Raw genomic sequence first — 27,206 nt, forward strand, 5'->3', positions numbered from 1 at the left:
AATATATGTACATATATGCTCCATCGCACCTATCATCAACTGTGCATGCAGGGCAATGCTCCATGCACTACTTACTTCCTGCTCTCTCAAGTCAAACCCACTGATTTAGCAGCTTGATTAGGCTGGCTGAAAGAGCCTAATTAAAAGGCAACGCCTTAATCGATTAGAAATGGGGAGAGCACCTTGCTGCGAGAAAGTTGGTTTGAAGAGGGGCAGATGGACGGCCGAAGAAGACGAGATCTTGACGAACTACATTCGGGCTCACGGGGAAGGCGCTTGGAGGTCAATGCCCAAGAATGCAGGTTCATTTTCTTCTTCGCATTTTCCCGGGAAACAAACAACTTAATTTCTGGGGGCATATATTGTCCTTAATTCTGGCTAATTACATATATATCTTCAATGATCTTTTGGTTTTGTAGGGTTGCTTAGGTGCGGCAAGAGCTGCAGGCTAAGGTGGATTAACTACCTGAGATCTGACCTGAAGAGGGGCAATATATCAAACGAAGAGGAAGAGATCATCGTCCAATTGCAGGCCAGTTTGGGGAATAGGTTTGTGTGTGTGTCTTTAATTATGATTATGTCTTTTCAGAAAAAAGAAAAAGTGCTTCTAATTAATGAATTAACAAGTAGTTGAGGAACAAGTAGCTAGATGCGTGTTCACTCATTCAAGGGCAATCAATCAAGTATGGCGGCCGCCATTAAATTGGGTTTTGTCTTGTTCAGGTGGTCTCTGATAGCGAGCCATTTGCCCGGCAGAACTGATAACGAAATCAAGAACCACTGGAACTCCCACTTGAGTAGAAAAATCCACAGCTTCACGAGATCAGGGCCCGTCAAGGAAACTTTGTTGCCGGCTCCGGCCACGGACCTTGCCTCCGGCGCCGATGCTACCAAGCGGCGAAGAGGCGGCCGAACCAGCCGGTCCGCCATGAAGAAGAACAAAACCTACTACATTCCCTCAAACTCAAGGCGTCCAATATATTTGCCCCAAAAATGCCCAGCCGTGGCGGCGCCGGCACCGCCGCTGTCGACGCGAAGACGGGAGATAGAGGCTTTGTCTAGTAGCACCGTTTCATCATGGCAAGACGAAAGCAGTATAGCCGACGTGGTTTTGAATCTGGAAGCTTGCGAAATTTTGGAAGGAAATTTGGGCGCGTCCTGCAGTTCCTGTCCTTATCCTGAGGACGATAATGGAATATCAATGGGTACATCAGACTTGGGCTTGGCTGATCCCTTGCATCGCCATGCTAGTAGCTTTGTGGATGATGAGAAAGTGGCTGGGGAAAACAGCACTGACGAACTGTGCGGCCTGAATGAGCCAGCGAATGATCCAAACGCAGTAATGAGTATTGGCAACGATGCTGTTGTCGTCATTAGTGAGGAGAGAGAAGGTGGGGACTCAACGACGACGACTACTGTTCAAAATGAGTATTGGGGCTGCTGGGATTGGGAGACTCATCAAGCTGATCATCATCATCAGAGTCACGATCTGATCATATGGGGTACTGAAGAAGATGACGGTGACATGTTGAGTAATTGGCTGCTGGGAACAGGTAACGGGGAAGAAGCAAATTGGCACAGCATGGAGCTGGAACCGCCTGCACCGGATCATATCCTCCACTGTGACGACCAGGAAGCCATTGTTGCCTGGCTTCTTTCTTAATTATTTTCGTTTTTCTGTTAGGAAATGTCATTCGACTCTTGTTAAAAGTGAGATTTAGTTTCAAATCCTTATATTAATATTAATATATTATAACATGAGTTGTACTATTTGTACGGAACCACTTTTACAAATTAATTTATAGGGTGATATATTAAAAAAAAATAGTGATATTTAAAATATAAATTGAACTTATTTATTGTAATATATTATTAATAAACCAGATTCAAATGAAAAGAAGGACACAACGACGATTACTCAAATCAACTGAACACTCATAATCATTCAAACCAACTGAGGATGTATCGGGCAGTAATGATTGACGAGCGATAAAGATGAGGGTGAGAGAGAGACAGAGGGAGAGTGAGAGAAAGTTTTAAATGTTTTGGATTTGACTCATTTATCAAAGAGACAAATTGATCATTTTATTATTTTATAAAATACTAGCGGATCACCCATGCGATGCATGGATGAATGGATATCGTAAAAAAAAAAAAATTATTAAAGTAAAAATTATATAATTTAATAGTTACAATAAATGAAAATCACAATAAAAAAGTAAAAAATAAATAAAATAACCGTGTTACAATCATGAAAATACAACAAAAAGATTATAGATTTTGAAAGATTTCCTTATATGCATTTAAGGGTAGACAAATAATTAAAAACACATAACTCTATCCCGAAATCATGTAAAAATAAACCTAAATTAACATATAATACAATAAGCAATGCGTAAAAAATAAAAAAATTACACAATAATAGGAAAAAAAAATAAACGATAATCAATCTCTTTATTTTGAAATATGCATTCAAGGGTAGACTTTTTTGGGGGGAATTTTTATGTGTATTTGTCTCATATATGCATACCACACGAACCCTCAAGGCCTAATTTTTTTTAGTTGCATTCACATCACTCACTTGACAGAATAGTGGTGCTATGTTACACCAGAAGATCAAACTGGGTAAAAAATACGATTAAAATTTACTAAAAAAAAAGTAAAGAAGAAGAGAAAATTTGAGAAGAATAATCGAGAAAGGAAAAGAGAAGAAATGGAAGGGTTGAACGGGAATGGAGATAAAGAAGAGATATAGATATTTACTTTCTTTTATTAATTTCTCTTCATTCAAATTCTCCTATTTCTCTCAATTTATCAAATCACGTGCCACCATTAAGTTTCTCTTTTTTCCCATGCTTTGCCACACAATTTGAATCTTACTCACTTAACATAATATTCAAAACACAAATTTAATTTGCATTTAATTTCTCCAAGTCCAACATATAACACATGTTACTAATGGGAAAAGGGAGAATTAAATAAATGATAATAATCAATTAAGTTGAAAAATAAAATTATGACATTTAAAATTATAAAAAATAATTTTAAATTAATTAAATTGTATGTAAAATAAAGATAATTTAAATAATCAATTAATTATATAAAATAATAATAATCAAATTTTCAAAATTGATTATCCATACATGACTTTACATATTTCTCCTAATAATTAATTATCACATTTAAGACATATCAAATTTTTAAGGAAGTAAGAAAAAAATTTAAAAATAAAATTATAACATTTAAGTTATATATAAAATTATAATATTTAAAATTATAAGAAAAATAATTTAAATTAATTAAACTATATATAAAATAAAGATAATTTAAATAATCAATTAATTATATAAATGATAATAATCAAATTTTCAAAATTGATTATCCATGATTTTACATATTTCTCCTCGTAATCAATTACCACATTTAAGACAGGTCAAATTTTTAAGAAAGTAACAAAAAAAAAGTTAAAAAAATAAAATTATAATATTTAAATTATATATAAAATTATAATATTTAAAAATTTAAAAAATAAATTTAAATTAATTAAACTATATATAAAATAAGAATATTTTAAATAATCAATTAATTATATAAATGATAATAATCAAATTTTTAAAATTAATTATCCATACATGACTTTACATATTTCTTCTGACAATCAATTATCATATTTAAGACAGATCAAATTTTTAAGAAAGCAACAAAAAAAATAAATTTAAAAAATAAAATTATAACATTTAAGTTATATATAAAATTATAACATTTAAAATTATAATTTAATTAAATTTAAATTAATTAAACTATATAAAATAAAGATAATTTAAATAATTAATTATATAAATGATAATAATCAATTTTTCAAAATTAATTATACATATATGACTTTACATATTTCTCCTCGCAATCAATTATCACATTTAAGACATGTCACATTTTTAAGAAAGCAATAAACAAAAATAAAGTTAAAAAATAAAATTATAACATTTAACTTATATATAAAATTATAACATTTAAAATTATAAAAAAATAAATTTAAAATAATTAAACTATATATAAAATAAAGACAATTTAAATAATTAATTAATTAATTATATAAATAATAATAATCAAAATTTTAAAATTGATTATCCATACATGACTTTACATATTTATCCTAACAATCAATTATCACATTTAAAACATGTCACATTTTTTAAAAAGCAACAAAAAAATAAAGTTAAAAAATAAAATTATAACATTTAATTTATATATAAAATTATAACATTTAAAATTATAAAAAAATAAATTTAAATTAATTAAACTATATATAAATAAAAATAAAATAAAAAATTTACTTAACAGTCGGTATTCAACAGTATTACCTAATATTTCAAGATTTCTCCCGATTTAAAAAAGTCTCATTTTTTTGTAATTTATTTTAATTAAAATTTGATGCTAATATTTAAAAATTAATAATATTTATCTTGGCTCTTCATATACCAGCATGATTACACATTCTCCAAACACTATTTAATTATGAAAAAACCATTTACATGTTCCAAGAACTACATTTCCAAGACTTAATTAATGACCTATAAAAATTCTATTTTAGATAAGCAAAAAAATAAAAAAAAAACATAATAAAATATCAAAATAGTAACTGGAAATGGGCGAGAAAAAATTTGACGGCTGTTTTGTTATAATATATATATAGATTCTTTAAATTGTCTAATGTATAAATAGTATTATCTTTATAATATATATTAATAATTATCACATTTAAGATTAACGTGACATTTCAAATCACGTGGCATTGGGCACGACGGCGTTGACCTTCTTTCCGCGCCCACCCCGTCCCTGCATTTACGTCGTCCGTAGGACCACGCTCCTCCTAAATGAATATTATTTATTAATTACACAAACCACCCCACAACTTTTTTAATCACAGTTACGGGGTTCAATTTTTAATTTATAGACTTATTAACCTCATATTTTTATTTTATAGCCATTTAACGCCAAAATAACATTTCTTCCAGTTCGAGACATTCACTCGGTTTAAGAAAAAAAAAATTACTTTTATTAAAATATTATATATATTTTTTATTAAAAAATCAAAAAAAAAAATTAAAAAATAAATAAACAATTTTCATCCAATCCACTGTACTATTTTCAAATCTCTAAAATTTCAATTTCAATGTAGTGATAAATTTACAATTGACTACGTCACATTTCAAGAATGTCAATTTTTTTCATGTATTATTACTTTCAACACGACAACTATAACATTTCACATTGAATGATAATAAGTATTGGAACAACTTATCTTAATAGGTTTATGTGAATTTTTCAAGAGTCACCCATCCTTAAACTATCACAGCTCAAGCACACTTAACTCTAGAATTCTTTACCTATATTCAGTCCAAAAAATATTTAACTGGTGTTACTTTCTTTTTTATTTATCCTCGATATATACTACTATTCTCTGAGTTCTTAGGGTATTACAACAACGTTATAGCAATAGATCAGACTTTAATTATGAAAATATTTTTTTAAAAAAATATAAAAACTTATTTTAATATAGTAAATTATTTTTTAAAATATAAAAATTTAATGTAATAAATGATTTTTTTCTTTGAGCTCAGTAAATACCATACGCGAAAAGCTATTTTGGGTTTAATTGGTTATAAAATACAAATATTGAGCTAATAAAGTCATAAATTAAAAATTAAGTTTGATTAAACGTAATTGAAAAAATCTGAAACTAATAAAATTATAAATTAAAAATTACGCCCAATTAAAAAAGTGTGGACTAATTTGAACTTTAATCTTATAAATAATTAAAATAACACTTTTAATTTTATTTATTTAAAATTAACTCTTGAAATTTCAAATTCTGACGTATATTAGACCATTTTGTTATGATATATAACATTTGTCCTACACTCAAATTTTAAATTGGGGGCTCACACATCACCCTCTTGCTTGACGCAAGCGACATAGCAGAGTTGTGATATATGAATATGATCTGCAATTCCATGTGCAAGCTACTACGACTGGAGCTTGTGTTTGGTAGTAATGTTTAAGTCAGCCTAGTTTGGATCAAATTAGATGAACTTAAATTGGTAAAATACATATTTTAAAAAGATAGAACAAAGGAACGCGAGGGACGTGAAAACCTATATTGCATGAGAACGGAAACGTTTTTGATAAGAAATAAAAACGTAGAAATAGATGTTTTTTTAAAAAAATAGATATAAATAGAGTCTGAAACGAGAATTAAAAACGTTCAAAAATATTTCAAAACGAGAAAACACCATCAATGAGATGTTTCAAAACTCCCGCATCTGACAAATACTCAAATGTTGTCCAGATAAAATCATCGGACCAGGCACAATTTCAATTTCGAGGTTATTTTCGTCATTGCAATGATTGTTGTTTACACAATAACATAATATGAAACAAGAGGAGGAAAAGAAAAAACATTGAACCGTTGGTTTCATTCTTGTGATTGTGGCAATGAGCTCAGATTCATTTAGAAGCCATGGACGATCTCAGAGCACTTGTTCTTGATCCAACGCAACCCCTTCCGTACGCAAGCCTTAACCCTCCCTTCCACACTGTAAACCTTGTACCTCGCTATTCGCCTCCGTCGCTTCATCTCTGGATCGTTGAATCCCCACGGCTTCGTCGCAGGAGCAGGAAGCGCGTGCAGATCCGGGGATCGAGGCCGGTTCGTCGCGCACATCTGGATCTGGTTGGCGGCGCTGAAGCTCTTCCCGCTCACTATCTGATCTAGCCTCCGCTCGGCGCCCGGACGGCTGAAACTCTGCCGGTACTCGTCCATGAGCGCAGCCAGGTAACGACTTCGGCTTCATGATCGAACCCTAGGGTATGCCGGTTATATAAATAGATGCAGAAAGTATACGAATCTATAATTTAAAAAGAGGAACTGTTCATTAAAATTTGCCAGAACTTTAGCTGGAATTCGGCGTTGTGCCGGTGGTCTCCACTTCCCGTCGTACGTTTCTTCTCATTATTTTTTACTTTTCAGGGACAAAATTATGGTAGATTTGAATTTCTTTCCTAACCTTGGCCTTTGCACGAGATGCCTGTCTGTCTGGCAACCTGCGGCACTAGTATTATTAGAATGAATAAAAATAACATAAAACTTACATAATTAGAGGCAGGCAAGTCTTATATTATCTACCGGCGGCGATTGTTATGTTACTCGATGGTGGGTAACGTAGCAGTGTCTTCAAAATTAAGAGTAGACATTCGATCGATAACTAAATTGATTAAATTAGTCAAGTTGAATCGATTGAATTTTACTTGTGTTAAAAAGTGAACTGATATGATAAAATAGATTCTCAAATAGATCAAATTAAAAAAAATTAAAAAAATAAAATATAAAAATGATCTCATTTTTAATATTTTAATCGATTCGATTATTTTATTTTTTTTCTTTTCAAAAACCAAATCAAACTAAAATAATTAAACTTAAAAACTGAATCAAACCAAGTCAACCTACAGTTTGAACTAACTAGTTCAATTTGATTATTTTAGTTAAATTAAAATGTTCCTCACCCTAATTATCGTGCGATTTCAAATACACTGTAGCATGATTTTAAGTGTTAAAATTTATTTAAATAATATTTTTAGTACATATTATTTAAAATAAATTTTGGGACATGTATTACTTATAAAATAAATTTTAAAAATAATTAGAATATATTTAAACTTTAAAATCTATATCAATTTTATAACATTATTAAATAAAATTAATATCATTATTATTATTAATTTATAATAGTGGTTACGTGCATATTTTCTCCTCAATTTGGATAGTAATTTGGGCTGGAGCTGGGCCCAGGCTGTCCGAAGCCACCAGCCCATTGGGCAGGCTTGAGTTAAAGATGGCAAATAGACGAGTCGGGCCGGGCCGGCCCACCTCCTGCTTGGCCCATCCATTTGGTGGGCCGGGCCAAGGCAATGGAAACTAGGCCCGACACGGCCCTTAATAAATGGGCCAAATCGGGCCGGGCCGGGCTGGACTGGACTGGGGCTTGTTGGGCCGGCCCGTGGGTCTGCTGATCCGGGTGGGACCGTGGGCTATTTATATTTAATTTTTATTTTTTTCTCAAATGTAACAAATATTTTTTAAAATATATTTATAATTTATATGTTTGTATTACGTAATTTTGTATTGTTTACAGTAAACATTATGTCGTAAACATTGTTTACACTTTACAGACATAATGTTATAATTTTATGTTTATTGTAAAATTTAATGTAAAATGTAAACATAATTTTATAATTTAATGTAAACATTGTTTACTATAAAATGTAAACATAACTTTATAATTTAATGTTTACCGTAAATACTGTTTACGGTAAACATAATTATAATTACATAATTTTTAATTATTATATTTAAAATATGTTTATAATTACTAATTACAAATATTTTTTTTATTTTTTGATGGGTCGGGCCGGGTCGCAGGCCACATATTACTGGCCCGGCATGACCCTCATTTTGTTAGGCGGGCCAGCTTGGCCCGTTTGCTACAGTAACAAGCCGGCCCGATCCATTTCCCATCTCTAGACTCTAGGTTAAGCTTAACCCTCTCAGGTCAATAATAAGCCCAATTTCATGTTCGAATCCGTTGAGAGCCCGAAAGGAAAAGCCGGAACGTCTAGGGTTGATCTAACTTGCGCCACCGGGTAGAGTGCACGCAATCCTCAAGCGCGGCGGCTGATAACTTGCGCTCATGGCGCAGACCACATACTGGCCCACCCGAGGCCTATGGTCCCACGGATCCGACGGCTGATAACTTGCATAAAGCGCAAGATAACCGCGTCTAACGGGGTGGCGCAAGATAGCTGACCTCTGCTATAATAATGTGGTAGTTGTCTATGGATGCGCGTTGTCCCCTCCTCCATCTGTCTCCCCGCCTGGTCAATCTCTCTCCATTATTTTTGTTTTCAAATTTGATTTAAAATTCGACCTATTTCTCTGTCTTTGAGGTACGCGATTTTGTTATCAATTTTCCAAGAAGCATTGTTAATGTTCTTCATTGATCGATCCAAGCTAATCGAATGAAGAATGTTCTTCATTGATCGATCTAAGGTAATCTTATAGCTATTTTGTCTCATCTTTTCAGGCTTATAGCTTAAGGCGTAGCTGTCCCGGCACCCACCTCCGATTCTCGACGTCGTCACAGATCTTCAATGATCGTTTTTCTTCGCGAAAAATACTTCCCATTGGGGTTGTTTCAAAGATCTCGGTGATGTAGACGGAATTGGCTTTCCTTAAGTAAGTTGATTGAGTCGAAATGGTTGGAATTACGTTGAGGTTCTATGAAATTTGGTTTTCGAGAGGAAGATTTGAATTGTTCCAGTGTTGATCCATAATCCATTCAATACATTTGCACATTTTTATTCATTATCTTGTGAAACACAATGCCAATTTCGTTAGCTTTATGCACTTGTGAATAGACTTCCTTGCAAGTAAAATGAGCGCAAAATCGTTTTGTACTAGGGGCTGATATAGCGTGTCGATGTTGGGTAGTTAATGATTGGAGTGGTCAAAACAAACATTCTAATCGTTGCTTAAACGCGGTGAAAAATGAGTTAGGACTGCTGCATTGGGCCCGAATGTATTTTCACATTTGCAAGATTCTCGCATTTGAGGCTTAAAAGTTGACCAAGTCTAAACATAAACTTTGGGTGCAAATGGTGAAATCCCTCACCTTTAAGAGCTCCCCCACACTACCCCACGCACGTGAGTGGGGTTAATCACGGTACACGACAGCGCACTAGGCAGGAGGCACAGTGCATTGTGCCCACAAGGAGCCACCCCCACATGAGGGTGAAACTCCCACACTGCGGTTGCCATGACTCGAATCTGCATCCTTGGGTGTAATCTGTTATCTGAGAACTAACTGTGCTACGCCCATGGGGGCCTAAACGTAAACTTTAGTACCCAGGAAGAGTTGTACAAGAAATGGAAGAGGATTATCATGGATAAGACTTTAAATGATAGTGTAGTGGGCATGAAGAGAGTAGGAGATAGAATTATTGTAGCTAAATTTATTCTAGGTGAAAAGACTATAAATATTGTTAGTACATATGCACCACAAATTGAGTTAAGATAAGAGACAAAGGCAAAACTGAAGTTGGTGCAAGGACTACTTGGAGAAGAGTAGCCTATTATAGAAGAGGTGATTTAATTGGTCGGGTGGGTAGATAAGTGCATGGGTACAGAGATGGCTAGAGATCTAAAATTTATACAACTTGCCCAACTAATGGGATTAAGGCTTGTGATTATGGTTGTTGATGTTATATAACCAACAAAAGTTAACATTTATGTAGTTGACCCCACCTAATGGGATTTGGACCTGAGATTGTTGTATATCTTCTAAATGTTATGGCTGGTGCTAGCTGATAAAGCTTTTACTTTTGTCAAGCTGGTAAATTATACAAACTACAAGGCAGCAGAAGGTAGAGTACCATGCGTGAATGTTCTGTTAAAGTTATTATGAAGGAGCTAAATATGAGCAGAATTCCTAAGAGGCATGCCTTGAGTGTAGGAGCAAGCTGTAAAAACTCGGTTTCTAACAAGGAATTATCTCGCAATTCAGTGGAGAATTGCGCGGGAATTGAAGGTGTTAACAGAAGAATTGAGAGATGAGGGAGAGAATTAAGAGAAAGAGAGAGATCGAGATAGAAGTGTGGATGGAAAGTAGAATCAATACTTTTTCATTCATACTCATCTTGGCCGCAGGCTTGGCTTATATAGCTAGCCTTGGCGCCTCATTTTGAGTTTACATTTGAATTATAACTGCCTCTACCTCTCTTATTTCAATAGTGCCCTGCTCTAACTACCTCCTGTCCTTATTACTTGAATACCCTTCCTTAATCGCGGGACTATGACAACTCCTCCCGATTAAAATCTCTACTTGTCCTCAAGTAGGTTAGAGTAACCTTGTGGCTCGGGGAAACTGCTGGAGTAGATCCGGCAGGTACTCTCATGTATTATTCTCCGGGTGAAGGTTTGACTAGCGCACCAACACTTGTGTGATGGGTGCCTGCTATTTGTAGATAATTTTTCTTCCAACAATAGCTATAGGTTCTACCTCTTGCTAGCTACTCTGGGCTGCCAGAGGCAGGGTAGGACTCGCTGGGTTGTTGCCGTGCGAAGGTTTTAAGAGTAACACATGAAATACGGGGTGAATTGAAGACTCTTCTGGAAGCTGTAACCTGTAGGCAGCCTTTCCCACTTTTTCTATTACTTCATAAGGGCCATAGAACTTTGGGTTGAGCTTGTTTACCTTGTGGGGCGCTATGGTTTTCAGTTACGCTTGCCTCAACTTCAAATACACCCTGTCCCCCACACTGAAATCCCTCTCATTCTTGTTCCTATCCGCAAATTATTTCATCCGATTCTGTGCACTGACTAACTCCTTCTTGAGAGTTTGCAACATTTGTTGTCTTTGGGCAAGGTAATCATCCACTGTGGCCACTAGATTATGCACCCCCCCGTGGTAGAATAGGTGGTTGGTACTCGAAGAGTGCTTCGAATGGGTTCCTTTTTAGGGAGGATTGATAATTGGTATTGTACCACCATTGTACTAGAGAAAGCCATTTATGCCACCCGGTTAGATACATTAAACATACACACCTGAGATAGGTTTTTAAGCACTGGTTTACTCATTCGGTTTGCTCGTCAATCTCGGGGTGATAAGAGGAAGACATATGCAGATGGGTTCCCAAAGACTTCATGAGCTCCTTCCATAGCAAACTGGTGAAGACCTTATCCCTGTTTGAGACAATCACTTGGGGCAGACCGTGTAGCTTACCCACCTAATCGAGGAACACTCTAGCCACTTCTTGTGCAGTAAACGGGTGTGTTAAACTTAAGAAGTGGGCATATTTTGTAAACCTATCAACCACCACTAACACACAATCTTTCCCTTCTGACTTGGGCAACCCTTCTACAAAGTCCATGCTGATGTTAGTCCATACTTGGTCTAGTATAGGTAGGGGTTGCAACAACCCCGGGGGGTGTATGTTTTCATGTTTGCATCTGCTATAAATGTCACATGCCTTGACATATTCTTTTACTGCCTTCTTTAGTCCCAGTCAATAAAACAATTGCTTTATCGGGTTGTAGGTATTTAGCTCCCTTGAATGCCCCCCCACAGGGGAGTCATGTAGCGCTTTCAACACTCTCCTCCTTAGGGTTAATGGTGAGCTGCTCCATTAGCGTCTTTATCCACTCACCTTGGTTATAGCTGGAGGTCACTTCCAAGAACCAGTTAGGTGTTAAGGCAGTGATAGCCGCTGCTCCCACTTCCTCCAAACATCTTGACAATGCATCCGTAGCCTTATTTTCATACCCTTTTTGGTATTGAATTATGTAATCTAGCCCCATTAACTTTGACATCCCTTTTCTCTGGAGGTGTGTATGGAGTTTCTATTGCAACAAGAATTTAAAGTTCTTATAATCTGTTTTTATTATAAATCTACCCTCTTCTAGATAGTGCCTTCATTTTTCTACTGTTATTAGGACAACCAAGAGTTCCTTGTTATAAACGCTCAGACCCAAATGTTTGGGGCTAAGGCCTAGTTGATGAAGGCTAAGGGTTTGCCTCATTGCGCCAACATTGCTCCCACTGCAAAATCATTGGCATCCGTCTCTAGTGCAAAAGGTTGGCAGAAATCAGGGAGACCTAGCATGGGCACCTCGCTCATAGCCACTTTCAATTTTACAAAGGCTTGCTTTATCATTCTAATGAAACCCATCTTTCTTTAGCAATTCCGTCATAGGCTTGCTAATGAGGCCATAATCCTTCACAAATCGCTTATAGTACCCTGTAAGGCCCAATAATCCCCTCAAGGCCTTTACACTGGCAGGTCGCGACCAAGTAGTCATTGTTGCAACCTTTCTTGGATCGGTACTCACTCCTGCACCAGGAATAATATGGCCTAGGTACTCTACTTAGGGTTGTGCGAATGCACACTTAGACTTCTTAATGTACAACTTGTTGAGCTTGAGGACTTGTAGAGCGATCCTTAAGTGCTCTAAATGTTGGGTTAGGGTAGGGCTATACACAAGGATGTTGTCAAAGAATACCAAAATGAATTGGTGGAGATATGGCTCAAATATTTGATTCAAGAGGGCTTGAAAGGTGGCTGGGGCATTGATTAATCTGAAATGCATTACCAAAAATTCATAATGCCCTTGGTGGGTTCTAAATACGATTTTATGAATGTCGTTGTGGTGCATGCGAATCTGATGATAACCATATCTGAGGTCAAGTTTAGAAAAGACCTTGGCCCCATGTAATTCATCCAATAAATCTTCGATAATAGGTATAAGAAATTTATTCTTAATGGTAAGGGAGTTTAGTTGGCGATAATCAATACAAAATAATTTCCAACTACCTTTTTTTTTTTTTTTTTTTTAACTAGAAGCAAGGGTGATGCATATGGACTAGTGTTGGGTCGAATGGTAAAGGAATGTAACATTTCTCTAACCATTTGTTCTATTTCTTCTTTTTGTTTTAGGGGATATCTATAAGATCGGAGTTAACTGGTTCAACATTGGGTTTCAAATTGATGGTATGGTCTATAGGTCTCGAGGGTGGTAGAGCCTTAGGTTCCTCAAACAAGTCCCCAAACTCATCCAAGAGTAAATTAAGAAAGTCTAGTTCAGTTACCTCCCAAGAAGTATGAGCTGCCTCCGTGGAATGCAGTGAAGTTGGCTCTCCTCCTCCTTTGTCTTCCTCCACTTCCCAGGCCTGTATGGAGAACAGTTGTACCACCTTCCTCCATTTGTTCTTAAGCAACTTGTGTAGCTTCTTGCCTATAATCATACGGCAGGTCCCTGCTTCTACATTACCCGTGAGAGTCATCTTCTTTCCCCCCTTCTCAAATGTGACCTCCATCTTATTAAAATCAAAATAGATGGGACTGACTTCCCTCATCCAATCAATGCCTAAGACCATATCACAACCTCCTAATTTGAGAAGGCGTAAGTCAGCCTCAAATTCTTCCCCTTACATTTGCCAACAAAAGCCCACACAAGCCGATTTGCACAACACCTTTCGTCCGTTAGCCACGGTGACCGATAGAGGATGGATCCCTGCGAGGCTGCATTTTAGTTTCTTAGCCGTAGCTTCATCTAAGAAGCTATGGGTGCTTCCGCTATCTATGAGAATCATCAGGCTGTTCCCCCGTGCTTTGCCTTCCACCTTGATGATCTTGTTGGTGGTTACACTCCTGAGAGCATGTAAGGAGATTTCCACCTTCTCTTCTCCTCCTTCCTCCTCTTGACTGCCTTCCTCTTCTTCCTCCTCACCTTCTTCCTCCGTGCCCTCCAATAATAGTAATTGTTGTTTATATTGGTGGGCAATCGTATACATGTCCCCACATCGGAAGCAAAGTCTGGCCAACCTCCTCTGTTCTTTCAAATTCCCCGCGAATGATTGGGAAGGCGTTGGGAGAGCCAATCCCTTGTTGCTCTGTCCCTAGGTTCCTCCCTCCTTAGTACCTCCTTGATTGTTTTGTTGTTGAGGCACCATTTGCCATCCCCTATTCACCCCCTTTTGTTTTTTGGCCAATGCTTCCACCGTTATTTCCTGTAATCAAGCGCACTCCATGGCCTGCTGGACGATCAGGGGTCGAAACATTTTGACGATAGGGTAGATCTCTTCGTTCAAGCCACTAATGAAGTTTGACACGAAGTACCCCTTGGTCAGAGTGGGGTTCGAGATCAGCATGAGGGCCTTCAATTCCTCAAACCTCTACTGCTACGCTTGCACCGATCCCCCTTATCAGAGCTTATTGAATTCCTCTACGATATTCGTCATTCCCTTTTCCCCGAATCTTCCACACAAACCTTCCACAAATTCTTCCTACCGGCATTCCTCCTGGACACCCCTCCAACTCTGGTACCATAATGACACCTTCTACTGTTCAGCCACATTGTATAGGCTGGAAACCTTCTCGCATCGCCGCATCCACCACTGAGGATTGTTGCCCTCGAACCGAGGAATCTCCATCTTAGGCATTAACGAACTGATTGGATTCGATCTGGTTGTAGTGCCTTATCTCCTCACCCCTACATTCTCCTTCATCATCGATTACTCTGTTGCTAAATCCGCTGACCCCTCCGATCTTAAATGACCTCTCTGGTCATTGAGAATTGGTTCAGATTGTCCTCTTAGGGGAAACTCAGGTGAGATCCTTACTTGAGTCTGTTGCGAGAACATTAGCATAAACTGATGCATTTGATCCTGGAGAGCCTGATTCTGCTCTCGCATTTGATCCTCCAGTCACGTGGCTTGCACTCTACTCTCCTCGCGCCACACATTGATTGCCCCATCGATCCTCTGTTCTACCGAATTCTCTAGCATCTCCATCCGATTCTGCATCTCGGAAACTATGGACGTAACTTGTTGGAGCTGCGCCTCCATTTGCTTCATCCTTGTTCTGTCTACCATGGCCTGATCCAAACGCCCAAAAATTGCTCTGATACTAAATTGTCAGAACTCGGTTTCTGACAAGGAATTCTCTCGAAATTCAGTGGAGAATTGCGCGGGAATTGAAGGTGTTAACATAAAAATTGAGATGAGGGAGAGAATTAAGAGAAAGAGAGAGATCGAGATAGAAGTGTGGAGGGAAAGTAGAATCAATACTTTTCCATTCATACTCATCTTGGCCACGGGCTTGGCTTATATAGCCAGCCTTGGCGCCTCATTTTGAGTTTACATTTGAATTATATGCCTCTACCTCTCTTATTACAATAGTGCCCTACTCTAACTACCTCCTGTCCTTATTACCCAAATACCCTTCCTTAACCGTGGGACTATGACACAAGCATCTAATCTATTTAGCACACACACATGGATATGCACATGTTTTTCCACCAACATTTACATGTTTATCCATTTGGAGGAGGGATAGTGTGTGTTTCTCTCTTCAACTTTGATTTTGTTGGATTTAATTTTTAAAAGCTGAACTTTTCTAATAGATTAACATTATTGGTTGCCTAGAATTTATGTACACGACCCCACCTAGTGAGATTTAGGTTTGATATTTATGATATGTTGCAGCGAGATAAGGTTACACTTTTGTGATTCGAAGGTCACACATTTGAGTTGTGAAACAATCCATTGCAAAGCAAGGGTAAGGCTCGTACAAAAGCAATTCTCACCCTTGCAAAGCAGGGAGCCTCATGAATTGGGAATGGCCTTATTCAACGACATTTGTTGAACTATTTTTCTTTGGTGTTATTTGTTCACCCTTTGGGTTCCTAATGATTGTAGAGATTCTAGATAACAATTGCTGCAATGTCATAAATAGTACATGGTTTAGATTTTTATCTCTTATTGTAGAATTGTCTTTTTATTTTGACTTTTGGCATCTTTGACTGAATTTTTGGTTTGCAGGTACGCTACCTGGATCTCCTTTACCATCTTATATGAATGATGTCTGAATTAACTAGTGTGGTGAAAGAAACTTCTGAAAATGGCACGGATTTGTCTCCAGATGATATTGGTACTATTGAGGAAATGCCCGAGGACACAATTTTGTCACAACAAACCTCTGTGAACCTTGTCCCTTTTATTGGCCAGAGATTTATTTCGCAAGAGGCTGCCTATGAATTTTATTGTAGTTTTGCAAAGCAGTGTGGCTTTTCAATTAGACGCCATCGCACTAGAGGGAAAGATGGTGTAGGTAGAGGTATCACTAGAAGGGATTTTACATGCCATCGTGGTGGCTATCCACAGCTAAAACCTTTGGAGGATGGAAAGCTGCAGAGGAACCGGAAATCATCACGCTGTGGATGTCAGGCATACATGCGAATTGTTAAGCGAGCAGATTTTGATGTCCCTGAATGGCGCATCACTGGTTTTAGCAATGTTCACAACCATGAGCTTTTGAAGTCAACTGAAGTGCAACTACTTCCTGCTTATTGCACCATGTCTGCAGATGATAAAGCTCGGATTTGCATGTTTGCAAAAGCAGGGATGTCAGTGCGACAAATGCTAAGATTATTGGAGTTAGAGAAGGGTGTTAAGTTAGGTTGCTTACCATTCACGGAATTAGATGTCAGAAACCTTCTACAATCTTTTAGAAATGTGGACAGAGATAGTGATCCTATTGACCTTCTAAAAATGTGCAAGGAGAAGAAGGATAATGACCCCAACTTCAAATATAACTTCAAGATTGATGCCAACAACAGGTTGGATCATATTGCCTGGTCATATTCCTCGTCAGTTCAATTGTATGAAGCTTTTGGAGATACCATGGTATTTGACACGACTCACCGTTTGGATGCCTATGACATGCTTCTAGGAATTTGGATTGGAGTGGATAATCATGGAATGCAATGTTTCTTTGGTTGTGTGCTTCTAAGGGATGAAAATGTGCAATCTTTTTCATGGTCATTAAAGGTGAGTAGGTATTATGAGTATTTTTTGTAGAGGTAAACATCTCCATTTATAGTTTTGTGCTCATTAATTATTGTCTTTGGACAATCCTTGATTGTTTAGACTGCTGAGCTCTTTGGGCTTTCCTAGGATGACTTTACATCTTTTTGTGCCTTTTACCTCCAGATAATAGTTAGATGAAATTTTAGTTGCGTTGGTTGGGTAAATCCTAATAAGATGTCTGCACTAATACGAGCAATGTTCTTTTGACCTTTTGCTTTTGATTCAATTAAAACCTGCTTTATGCATTTACAAAATCATTACTGCCTCAACTTTGAAACCTTTATTTTTTTTCTTTTTACTTATTTTCTTTTGTTCATACCAACAACTCAGTTATCATGTCTGATGTACTTAAGATTGAATAAAACCTCCTCCTGTTCTTTTGGAAATTGACAAATTGACTGCTATTTATTTGTACATATACATTACAAGTAACAATGAATGCTGCACTAACTCTTTCCCACTCTTTTTCCCACTCTTTCAAGTGATTTGAGCAACTCTGCTAATTTTGGCATGGCTATTTTTCCTTCTCCCTAGAAATGGGGGCTTCTTTTAACCTAACCTTCTGTAATGCGTACCATCTCTTTGATGAGTTGGAAAGCTTGGTATATGGAAGGTTTTAGTGAAATTTTATTGCAACAAATTATCTCCTAGGCCCAAACAAGTGGATGATGCCATTGGTGAACTTTACCAAAGGTTAGGTTCCTTAGATGGTAGGTGTTCCACATTCTTACTCAAACAATTCTCTCTTCTCACACTCTATCCACTTAGAATTCCTGTTTTTCCTTGTACATGACAGACATTCTTAGGGTTCATGAATGGTAAGGCTCCAGAAACAATTCTCACTGACCAAAATGTGTGGCTGAAAGAAGCAGTTGCCGTTGAAATGCCTCGAACCAAGCATGCCTTTTGTATTTGGCATATCATTTCAAAGTTTTCAGATTGGTTTTCTGTACTTCTTGGGCCTCAATATGACAAATGGAAGGCTGAGTTCCATCGGCTCTATAATTTGCACTCAGTGGAGGACTTTGAAGTTGGATGGAGGGAGATGGTCGATGCTTATGGACTACATGGAAATAAGCACATTGCTAGCTTATATGCCTTGCGAACATTTTGGGCTCTACCTTATCTGAGATGTTACTTCTTTGCGGGGATGACAAGTTCATTTCAATCAGAGTCAATAAATTCTTACATCCAACGGTTTTTAAGTACACAGTCTGTATTAGATAACTTTGTGGACCAGGTAGGAAACTGTTTATTTTTCTCTTTGGTTCTTCTCATCTGTGGTTCTTCTCATTTCACCATTTTACTTGTATTATCTATTTCTTTTTCAGCTGGCTGCTGTTGTGGTTGCTAAGGATATGGGAACAAAGCACAAGATGCAGAGGAAGATCCAGAAGGTGTCCCTGAAAACAGGTTCGCCAATTGAGTCTCATGCTGCCACCGTTTTGACACCATATGCCTTTTGCAAGCTACAGGAGGAGCTTGTTTTGGCACCACAATATGCATCACTGGCAGTGGAAGAAAGTTACTTTGCTGTGAGACACCATACAGAGATAGACGGGGGTTGCAAAGTAATTTGGGTCCCACATGATGAGTTCATTAGCTGTAGTTGCCGTCAGTTTGAGTTCTCAGGAATCTTATGTAGGCATGTTCTTCGTGTTCTATCAACAAACAACTGTTTCCATATTCCGGACCGGTATCTTCCCATCCGTTGGCGAGATGTTGTCTCACCAATGGCAAAGCCTGCCCAGGTGCCCACCACTTCAGGAGAGCATGCTGTGAAAGTGCAGTTTTTGCAGTCAGTTGTTTCAACACTAGTTGCAGAATCAATTGAGACAGAGGATCGCCTTGATTTTGCCTGTGATCAAATTGTACAGGTGTTGTCTCGTATCAAGGAATTCCCTGGACCATCACATGTTGCTGATGATATTGCCTATAACAGCCCAAATGACTCATTGATTCTTACAGAGGTCGAAGATTCGGATGGTATTGTTCAAAGTTTCACTGCTGGGAAGCCTCATGATTCTTTGACTTTAGGAAAGTTGAAAGAGAGAAGGTCAAGAGATCCGGCAGATTTGTACAGGAAACGAAGGCACTGCGCTGTGACTTGCTGTGGGCATTTTGGACATGATGCAACTGATTGTCCAATTATTGGAGGTGATGATTTAAATGGTGACGGGCTAGGATTTTTGTAGGTAAACTTTGTAATTGGTTAGACGCGTAAAGTATAGATAGCATTGTGGCAGCCTTGTCTATACACATAGCAAATGTATTTCCATCTTTCAAATGCAGTCCTAAATTTGCTCTCTCTTTAAATTCCAAAAAGATGGATTTAACATTCCAAGAAAATTTCTAGTATTTTTATGCATTATTTATGGGCATTTTTATCCTTTCATGCGATAAGGTAAAAGAAGAATAAAAAAAAGAAAAGGAAAAGATTATGAGATAGGTGATTATGAGAGATCGAAGGAAGTTACATTTGCATGCTAATACTTATTAGGTTGGCTAAATATCAAGCCTGGAAGATGAATCCAAAATTAGGCATGTTACATTTTTTGTTGTCAATATTATTTATCACAGCATACCTTGCTATCAGTTTTCCTATTTTGTCATCTATCCTTGTATTCCCTTGTATTCATGGCAGTTTCCCTATTTTGATACATCCTGGAATCAATATTAGAATGTTGCCAAGACCTCTGTGTCAATTTGCATAGCTACTATGGGCTTCCCTTTTGTTCTCTCCTGTATCTTTTGATCTTTTACTACTCTCTTCTGTTGATTACATGCACAAGAGCACGCACCCACAGGCATATGGTGCCATTGCCAAATGATAGGAAAGATAATCTGCTTCTGTGACTGTTTCCTTTAATGAAGCTGAGCTTTATATTAAATCTTGATATTTGAAAGTTCTTAAAATGGTTTGGACATGTATAAAATATAGTGCCAGGCCTCATGTCTAGAATTTTGTATTTCTGATGTATTCTGAAATAACTGGTTTGAAGGAGAATAACTTCCACATTAAGAACTGCAACACAACAATTTACAGGACAGCACGAAAGTTAAAAGTGGGATCAATTACTGAGAAGTAGAAGAGTGACTTTCCTCTTAGTTTTCTGCTTTATCAGCCAAGCAAACTCTTTCTGTTCTTCTAGCTATCTTCCTGATTAGCCAAAGAAACTCTGCTCAGCCTGCTAGGTGATGTTCTTGTGTCATTGTTTCTGAACCTCCTACCTCCTGCTCGACGGCGAGCTGAACCAAAAACTGCTCTATGCGCGAGCACTTTCCCCGAATGGCACTGTACAGATTCCTGGTTTGACAATCCTTCGGCTGAATGGTCTTGGCTGCTATCACTGTTACTGCCTGGAATGCCAGTTCTTGCTTTCTCAGTAGCCATGGCTGGGCAGAGGAAACGACCAAGCAGGATGTGCTGGTAAATGGATTTATTACGTTGTTGCATTTCATATATACAATAGCTTTGTTGGGAAAATATGATTGGCAGGTGGCTACCTACAACTACAGAGGCTACGATGGTGGAATAAAAAGGCAAGGCAGGATGAGTTTTGAAGCAAAGCTTTTACATGGCGGAAAGGGGGTATTATTCCTCAGTAAGTTCCTTTTTCCAACTGAAGGCAAGGGAGTGTCCTTATCTTGGGTAATAGGCAACTATGTGTATCTTAAAGCATCTAGCTTTTCAGGTGCCATTATTTATCTTCACTTCACTGCAAAGGAACAACTCATTTTCAGGGTCATGATTAAACATATCAATCAAATGTTTGACAATTTTGTTCTTTGATACCCCATTCTTCTTAATTTAGGAGGAGCTTATAATGAAGATAGGAGCTCACTTTACCAATTTATTTTTCTGTTGATCCTTTTCTTCTTGTTGTAGGCATTGCTATATATGCTTAATTGAATTTTGTTGCTTAAGGGGTTGCGTGGGCCCATCGGGCACCAAGGTAAGCTTAATTAGTTGGAGTGTTATTTTTATTATGGAATGCTTTCAAATTGCGAAGAAAAGATATCATTCGGTGCTATCTTATTTTTACCCACGACCTACTGTTTCCTGTTTTGTCCACTTGTCATTCCTTTCCTTTTCATCCAGAAAAAGAAAAGAACCAGAGCACCACCTTACAGGAGAAGCTTGCCGCCAAACTCGGTGCCTGTTTTGGCATTTTTGTGCTTTTTAAGCTGAGCACCTTTTTATTAATTTTTTTTTAATAAAATTATCTTTTACAGACTCCTTGCTTTTCCATGATGTATGTAAACTTATCGGTGGTGTTGTTTTAGTATTTTTGAAATATTTTTTGTATCGAAACATCAAGAAATACTAAAAAAACGTTTTTAGGTTATTTTTATAATTTCAATTTTTTTTTGATATTTTCAAAACGTTTTCTGTATCCAAATGCTAAGAAATATCAAAAAAAGGTTTTTAGGTTGTTTCTATAATTTCAAAAATATTGAGGCCATTTTTGTAATATTAGGAAAATATTGAAAATGTATTTCTATCTACAAAGATATTAGAGGCGAAAACAATTTTGTCGATGAAATTTATTATGTCTCTAAGTTAAAATTTTTAATTAATAAATCATGATTTATTAATGATAGAACTTATATTTGCATTTGTCTAAATACATCATAGAAAAAAAATATTATATCTCCATTTTTGTTTTATATCATTTTTATTTTTATTTTTGTACAAATTAATTAATTTTTATAAAAAAAACATAATAGCTTTTAATAGGATTCACAATCATTTATAGGTTATTTACTTTTATGGTTATTTTTTATAATTACGTTATTTTATAAAATAATTATTTAATATCCAATATTTTTTAATTATTTTATGATTCCATAGTATTAGTAATAAAATATTAATCAAATACTTATTCTGTAGTTTTAGTATTAATAAGCATATAAGTTTTAAATATTACTTTATTGATATTATTTTGACATTTCAAAGGAGCAATATGAAAAAGGAAGAATGGGTTGGGGGGTTAAAGTTGCCCTTGAAAGGTCAGGCATAAATTAACTAGCAAAGGAAGAATGCACTGGGGTGTTGTTATTTGAGATTTTAGGTTTCGTGTTCGACCCTTAATCAAGGAAAAAAAGCTCGATAGTCAGGGTTGTCGACGTTTGATTTCGGCCGACCGTGATTCGTTTTGGGCCGTGGTGAGTCAATCCAAAAATACCGAGAAGGAAGGAAGAAAACCCCTCCTCCCAAAGTTCCAAACATGTACACCAGAATCTTTTACGTGGTTCGGCCAGAACGATGCCTAGTCCACGGCCGCCATCTGATTATTCTCCCAGAGTGGCGGTATCTGATTATTATTTTTCTTGTCCTCCTTGCCCCTCATGGTCTCTTTGATTCTCATTTATCTTGAGGGGCTTTTACAATCTAGATAATATATAAAAATACAGTGTTTGTATAATGGGGGACAAACAGTTCTTACCGCCTTCGCAAGACCGAGAGTGGGATCCTCATTACGAGGGGCATGGGCTGTTACAGATAAAATGATCGGACCCTACCTCTGACTTCTCAGCAGCTTTGCCGCTCATGCGAGCTGGAGGTTTTAGGCCAGCGACCTGGATGGGCCAGCGATCTGGAGGATATTTCAGGAGCTCGTTAGTCGATTGCTCCGAGCTCGTTGGGGGATTACCGGGAGCTCGCCATATGCTCGCTTTACGAGTTCCGGATCTTTGGTGGAGGCTGGACCTTCCTTGACGAGGTCGTCCGGGCCTTCTTGGCCTTGGGTGATTGGGCCGGTCTATCGGACCGAGTCTGGCCCATGCGGGGTGATGCGGGAAATACATATAACATAAGCCCCCCAGTTCGCGGCACGATCTTCGTGTTGGGAACTGACGCGTGCCAGCTGTTCTTCCATCCCTCCGACTTCTGCCCAATCACCTTAAGTCTCGTCGTTCCACGCAGCACGCTTTGTCGGCAGCGCATTTAATGCGCGCCCCCTCCCCATTTCTGCGCATGATTACACTCGTGGGACCCACAAGCTGTTGTGCGGCCGCTGGATGCGGAGCATGTGATAAGTCGTCATTTGATCCGACGGTTGGGATGGACCAGGCCGTCAGTATAAATAGTGGGGAGTGTCCACCCGCTTCTTCTTTCACGCTATTTTGAAACTCCCTCAAACCTTTGCCTCCCTGCTTTCTCTTTCCTCTCTCGAGGCCTCCATTATCGCCGTGCTTTCAGACGTCTGCCGTTCTCGTCCGGTGCTTGGTACGAGTCCCCATTCAGTCGTCAAGCGCAGCTTTTAGGTAAGTTTGTCGTGACTTTCTTCTTCTTCTTGTGAGGCCGTCCACCGTTGGTTAGCCGTCGGTGGTTTCTCTGGCTTCGTCGATCGATGTCGTTCTCATTTTTGGAGAAACGGCACGATTCGGTTTGTCGTTTGCTGGGCCTTTGGGTCCAATGACCTTAGGATTAGCTTTTCATGGAACACCGGGCTTGCGGCTGCAACCCCTCCGCCCTAGGCGGTACCCCTTTTGCGAAGCGCTCGGCCTGGAAGACCTAGGGGACGTTTTAGGGTTTTTCTTCTAGTTTCTTGAGGTCTGGTTCGCGACTTGCGACCTGACTGTTCTCTCTTTTCCTTTGTAGATGTCCGACCAACACCGTGGAAATTCAGGTCAAAAGCGCTGCAATTATATCGTAGGAGAAAATGACACTTCGAGCTCCGAAGATTGTCTCATTATGGAGGGCCAAAATCTTGGGGGTGCGAGCTCGGGGTGCAGGGAGGTCGCCGTCCCGACCTCTCGGGAAACCGAGCTGAAGGTTCAAGATCAGATCGCTGGTGGGAGTGCTGATCTTGCGGTCTTCAAGAGATTCTCGTCCAAGGCCAAGCTTCACGAGGTGGTGACTTGTGCTCAGGAGTTTCGTCTTCCCAGGACCTGCCGAATATACATCCCTGCTTCGAGCTCCCATGCAGCCTACCCGCCAGCCAATTTCATAGCTATTAGCCCCCAACACCTCGAGTCTGGCTTTAGGTTCCCAATAGCCCCGTACCTTATCGCCCTCTTGAACGACGTCAAGCTCGCCCCCTTCCAACTAACACCGAATTCGTATGCCCAACTTACTTCTTTGGCCGTTTTATTCCTTATAAACAAACTTCCTCTCCCTTCGCCAAAACTGATAAGATTTTTATTTTCTTTCAAAAATGCCAAGGACGGGCTGTATTACCTAGCGGCTCGTCCTTCTCCTTACAAGGCCGCCCTTCCTCAGGGTAAAGCAAAGGGGAAGTCCAACGTGGGCGATTACAAGTCCAGTTGGTTCTTCGTGTCTTGCCCTTCCCTTTCTCCACTTAGGAATTGTAGCTTCGCACTGACCCCTGGTAAGAGAATATGAGCTCTCATAAATCTTTCCTTTGTTCCGAGAGTGCTTGTTTTAACTTGCTCATGCTTTGATGCAGATTTTAGGGGGAAGAAACCGATTTTATCGGCCGAGGAGACTGATATCCTTGGCAAACTTGTGGCTGCGGAGTCGAGCTCGGAAATTCTTGAACTTTCGGACGAGCTACTTCGCGAATACGAGCTCGCCCCTCCTCTTGGCACCGAGACTATCGAGGGAGATCATTTCAGGGACTTGGGTGCGGAGATTCTCCCTTCCGGCTTACAGCTCGCTGAGACGAACAGTTAAAGAGGGGAAGCCGACCAAGACGATAATATGGTTGATTTCGAGCTCCTCCAACCGAAGCGTCATAGGGCGAGGTCGAGCACTACGTCCTCCATAACCCCGAGCTATAGCTCGCGGGATGGCAGGTCGGAGCAGCCGCAGCCGCAATCACGCCCTTAGCAGCAGCAAACCCAACAGTCGCGGGGGGGGGGGGGGGGGGGGGGGGGGGGGGCAGCAGGAGCAGCGGCAAAGAACACTGCCCCGTCAGCCCCAACAGTCAAAGCAAGCTCATCTGTAGCTGGGGCATCGGCCCCCTGCCTCCCGAGACCATGGTTCGAGTGGAGCCCGTGGGAATGAGGTCGCAGTGGAGGTTCGAGACGCTCCTGCCGCCAGCTCGAAACAGAGATCGGACCAGCTGCAACAGGGGGAGGATATCAGGGCCAAACGGGTCAGGGTCCGTGAGAAGAAGCGTGCCGTGGAGGCCCTGCCAGAAGGGGTCTTTGTTGGTCCCCTCCTGGATTCCGTGCCCGACTTCCTGGGTCCGAACTCGAAGCCCCTCGACGACCCGAAGTTAAAGGGAATCCCCATTTGTGATTTTGTCGCCCGTCACAGCCTGGTGGTAAGTAGGAATTCTTCGTACCTCGGTTTCTTAGCCTACTTTTTTAATGAGCTAACATTTCTTCTTTTGCAGACTTCTCTTGCTGCCGTGAAGCTCCGAGCTCAGTACAAAGATTTTGAGGAGCAGCTTCAGTCGGTGAGCATGTCCCGTCAGGTCGAAATAGCGAAGCTTGAGGACGAGAAGAACGCCCAAAAGGCCGAAATAACGAAGCTCTCGGACGAGAAGAAAGATCTCCAGGTCGAGCTCCTTGCCACTCAAAAGGAGGTGGAGGGTTGCTTGACGCGTCTGAGGATGGAGATCCAGAAGAATAAAGATCTCGACGAGGAGCTTTGCAGGTCGAAGAACATGTGGGAGCAAGCCAACTCCGGGCTCACCGGCGAGCTAAATGGAGCGAAGGCGGAGTTGCGGAGGGCTGAGGAGCGACTCAAATCAACCGAGGCAGAGCTTAGGGCTGTGAAGGAGGAGCGGACACGGGCGGATGATCGTGCCGTCCGATGCGAGGAGCTTGCCAAGAGGACCATTGACGATATAAGGGCGGAGGTCGGAGAGCGGATGGACGCGGCGTGTAGGGAGACCAGATCCGACACCTGCTCGGCATTTCTGTACACCCTTTGGGTGAACCATCCTGAGATGGATTTCTCCTTCTTTGGTGCGCAGGCTGTCGAGGAGGTGGCTCGGTATGCTGCCGAGGCCGCGGAGGATGCTGATGATGCCAGTCCCCTTGACTCGTTTTTGGTCGCAACGCAAGCTCCTCAGGTCGGGGCCGAGCTATCCGGGGTCGCCGCGGCTCAGCCTGGTGAGACTGCTAAGGAGCCTCCTGTGGAGGTTGCCGAGGTTTGCCCAGCCGGGACTGTCGAGGTCGATCTCCAGCCGACCCTACCTACTGAAGCTCGCCCTGTCGAGGTTGATCCTGCAGAACCGAACGCCCCCCTTAGCTAGGATTCCCACATGTATTTTTTTTTTTTTTTTTGTAACGTGAGCTTCATCTAATAATAAAAATTGGCATTTTGTGCACGTTGCCTCAGATTTCTTCGCGAATTCAAGTTAACTCTGACGAGGTTTTGGCATGACGATTCTTGAATCATGACTTGAAAGTAACTTCTTCATGGTATAACTTGAAAATCTCTTCAACAAAGCTCCCGTATTTTTGAAAGGTTCACTGATAAGAAACTTTTGAGTATGTAACTTGATAATGAACTGTTCGAACATAGGTCCAGGTAGATCCAGAGTTTTATCAGCTCGTAGACTAACGCTCTTTAACTAGCTCGTTGATGATAGTTGTAATAATCAGCGCGAACACTCATACTTAGGCAATTTCCAGGAAACCCCGTTCGGCATATTTTGACGAAATAACGAGAGCCTTCCCGAGATATATGTAAAGTCGGATGGCCTTGTGATCTTGTCTAACATGTAGTGGCTGAGAAGCTCGTTATAGGGCGTGTGCCTGGTAGGTCGCGAATGCTTTATTTTTAGCCAAGTTAAGACGGAC

General features: G+C 39.4%; 3 protein-coding genes across 4 annotated transcripts; 2 read left to right on the forward strand and 1 right to left on the reverse strand.

The window, feature by feature from the left end:
• Positions 1-1,803, forward strand: LOC127797809 (transcription factor MYB11). The gene is made up of 3 exons (XM_052330966.1): positions 1-302; positions 420-549; positions 724-1,803. Exons 1-3 carry the CDS (start codon positions 170-172, stop codon positions 1,661-1,663), a joined length of 1,203 nt encoding a protein of 400 aa, XP_052186926.1. The 5' UTR covers positions 1-169; the 3' UTR covers positions 1,664-1,803.
• Positions 1,804-6,300: 4,497 nt separating this feature from the next.
• On the reverse strand, positions 6,301-7,031 carry LOC127797855 (uncharacterized). Its single transcript, XM_052331016.1, has one exon. It carries the CDS (start codon positions 6,821-6,823, stop codon positions 6,512-6,514), a length of 312 nt encoding a protein of 103 aa, XP_052186976.1. The 5' UTR covers positions 6,824-7,031; the 3' UTR covers positions 6,301-6,511.
• A 1,805-nt stretch (positions 7,032-8,836) lies between these two features.
• Positions 8,837-19,805, forward strand: LOC127797527 (protein FAR1-RELATED SEQUENCE 11-like). 2 transcript variants are annotated; one of them, XM_052330509.1, is made up of 5 exons: positions 8,837-9,003; positions 9,141-9,292; positions 16,434-17,441; positions 18,277-18,720; positions 18,812-19,805. In XM_052330509.1, the coding sequence occupies exons 3-5, from the start codon at positions 16,470-16,472 to the stop codon at positions 19,673-19,675; spliced, it is 2,280 nt and encodes a 759-aa protein (XP_052186469.1). In that variant the 5' UTR covers positions 8,837-9,003; positions 9,141-9,292; positions 16,434-16,469; the 3' UTR covers positions 19,676-19,805. The 2 variants fall into 2 exon arrangements, with proteins under 2 accessions (XP_052186469.1, XP_052186470.1); XM_052330510.1 differs by lacking the exon at positions 9,141-9,292 and having other exon boundaries at positions 8,991-9,106.
• Positions 19,806-27,206: the final 7,401 nt, after the last annotated feature.

The sequence above is a fragment of the Diospyros lotus genome, chromosome 3 (genome assembly GCF_014633365.1).
Source record: "Diospyros lotus cultivar Yz01 chromosome 3, ASM1463336v1, whole genome shotgun sequence".
Classification (NCBI taxonomy): domain Eukaryota; kingdom Viridiplantae; phylum Streptophyta; class Magnoliopsida; order Ericales; family Ebenaceae; genus Diospyros; species Diospyros lotus.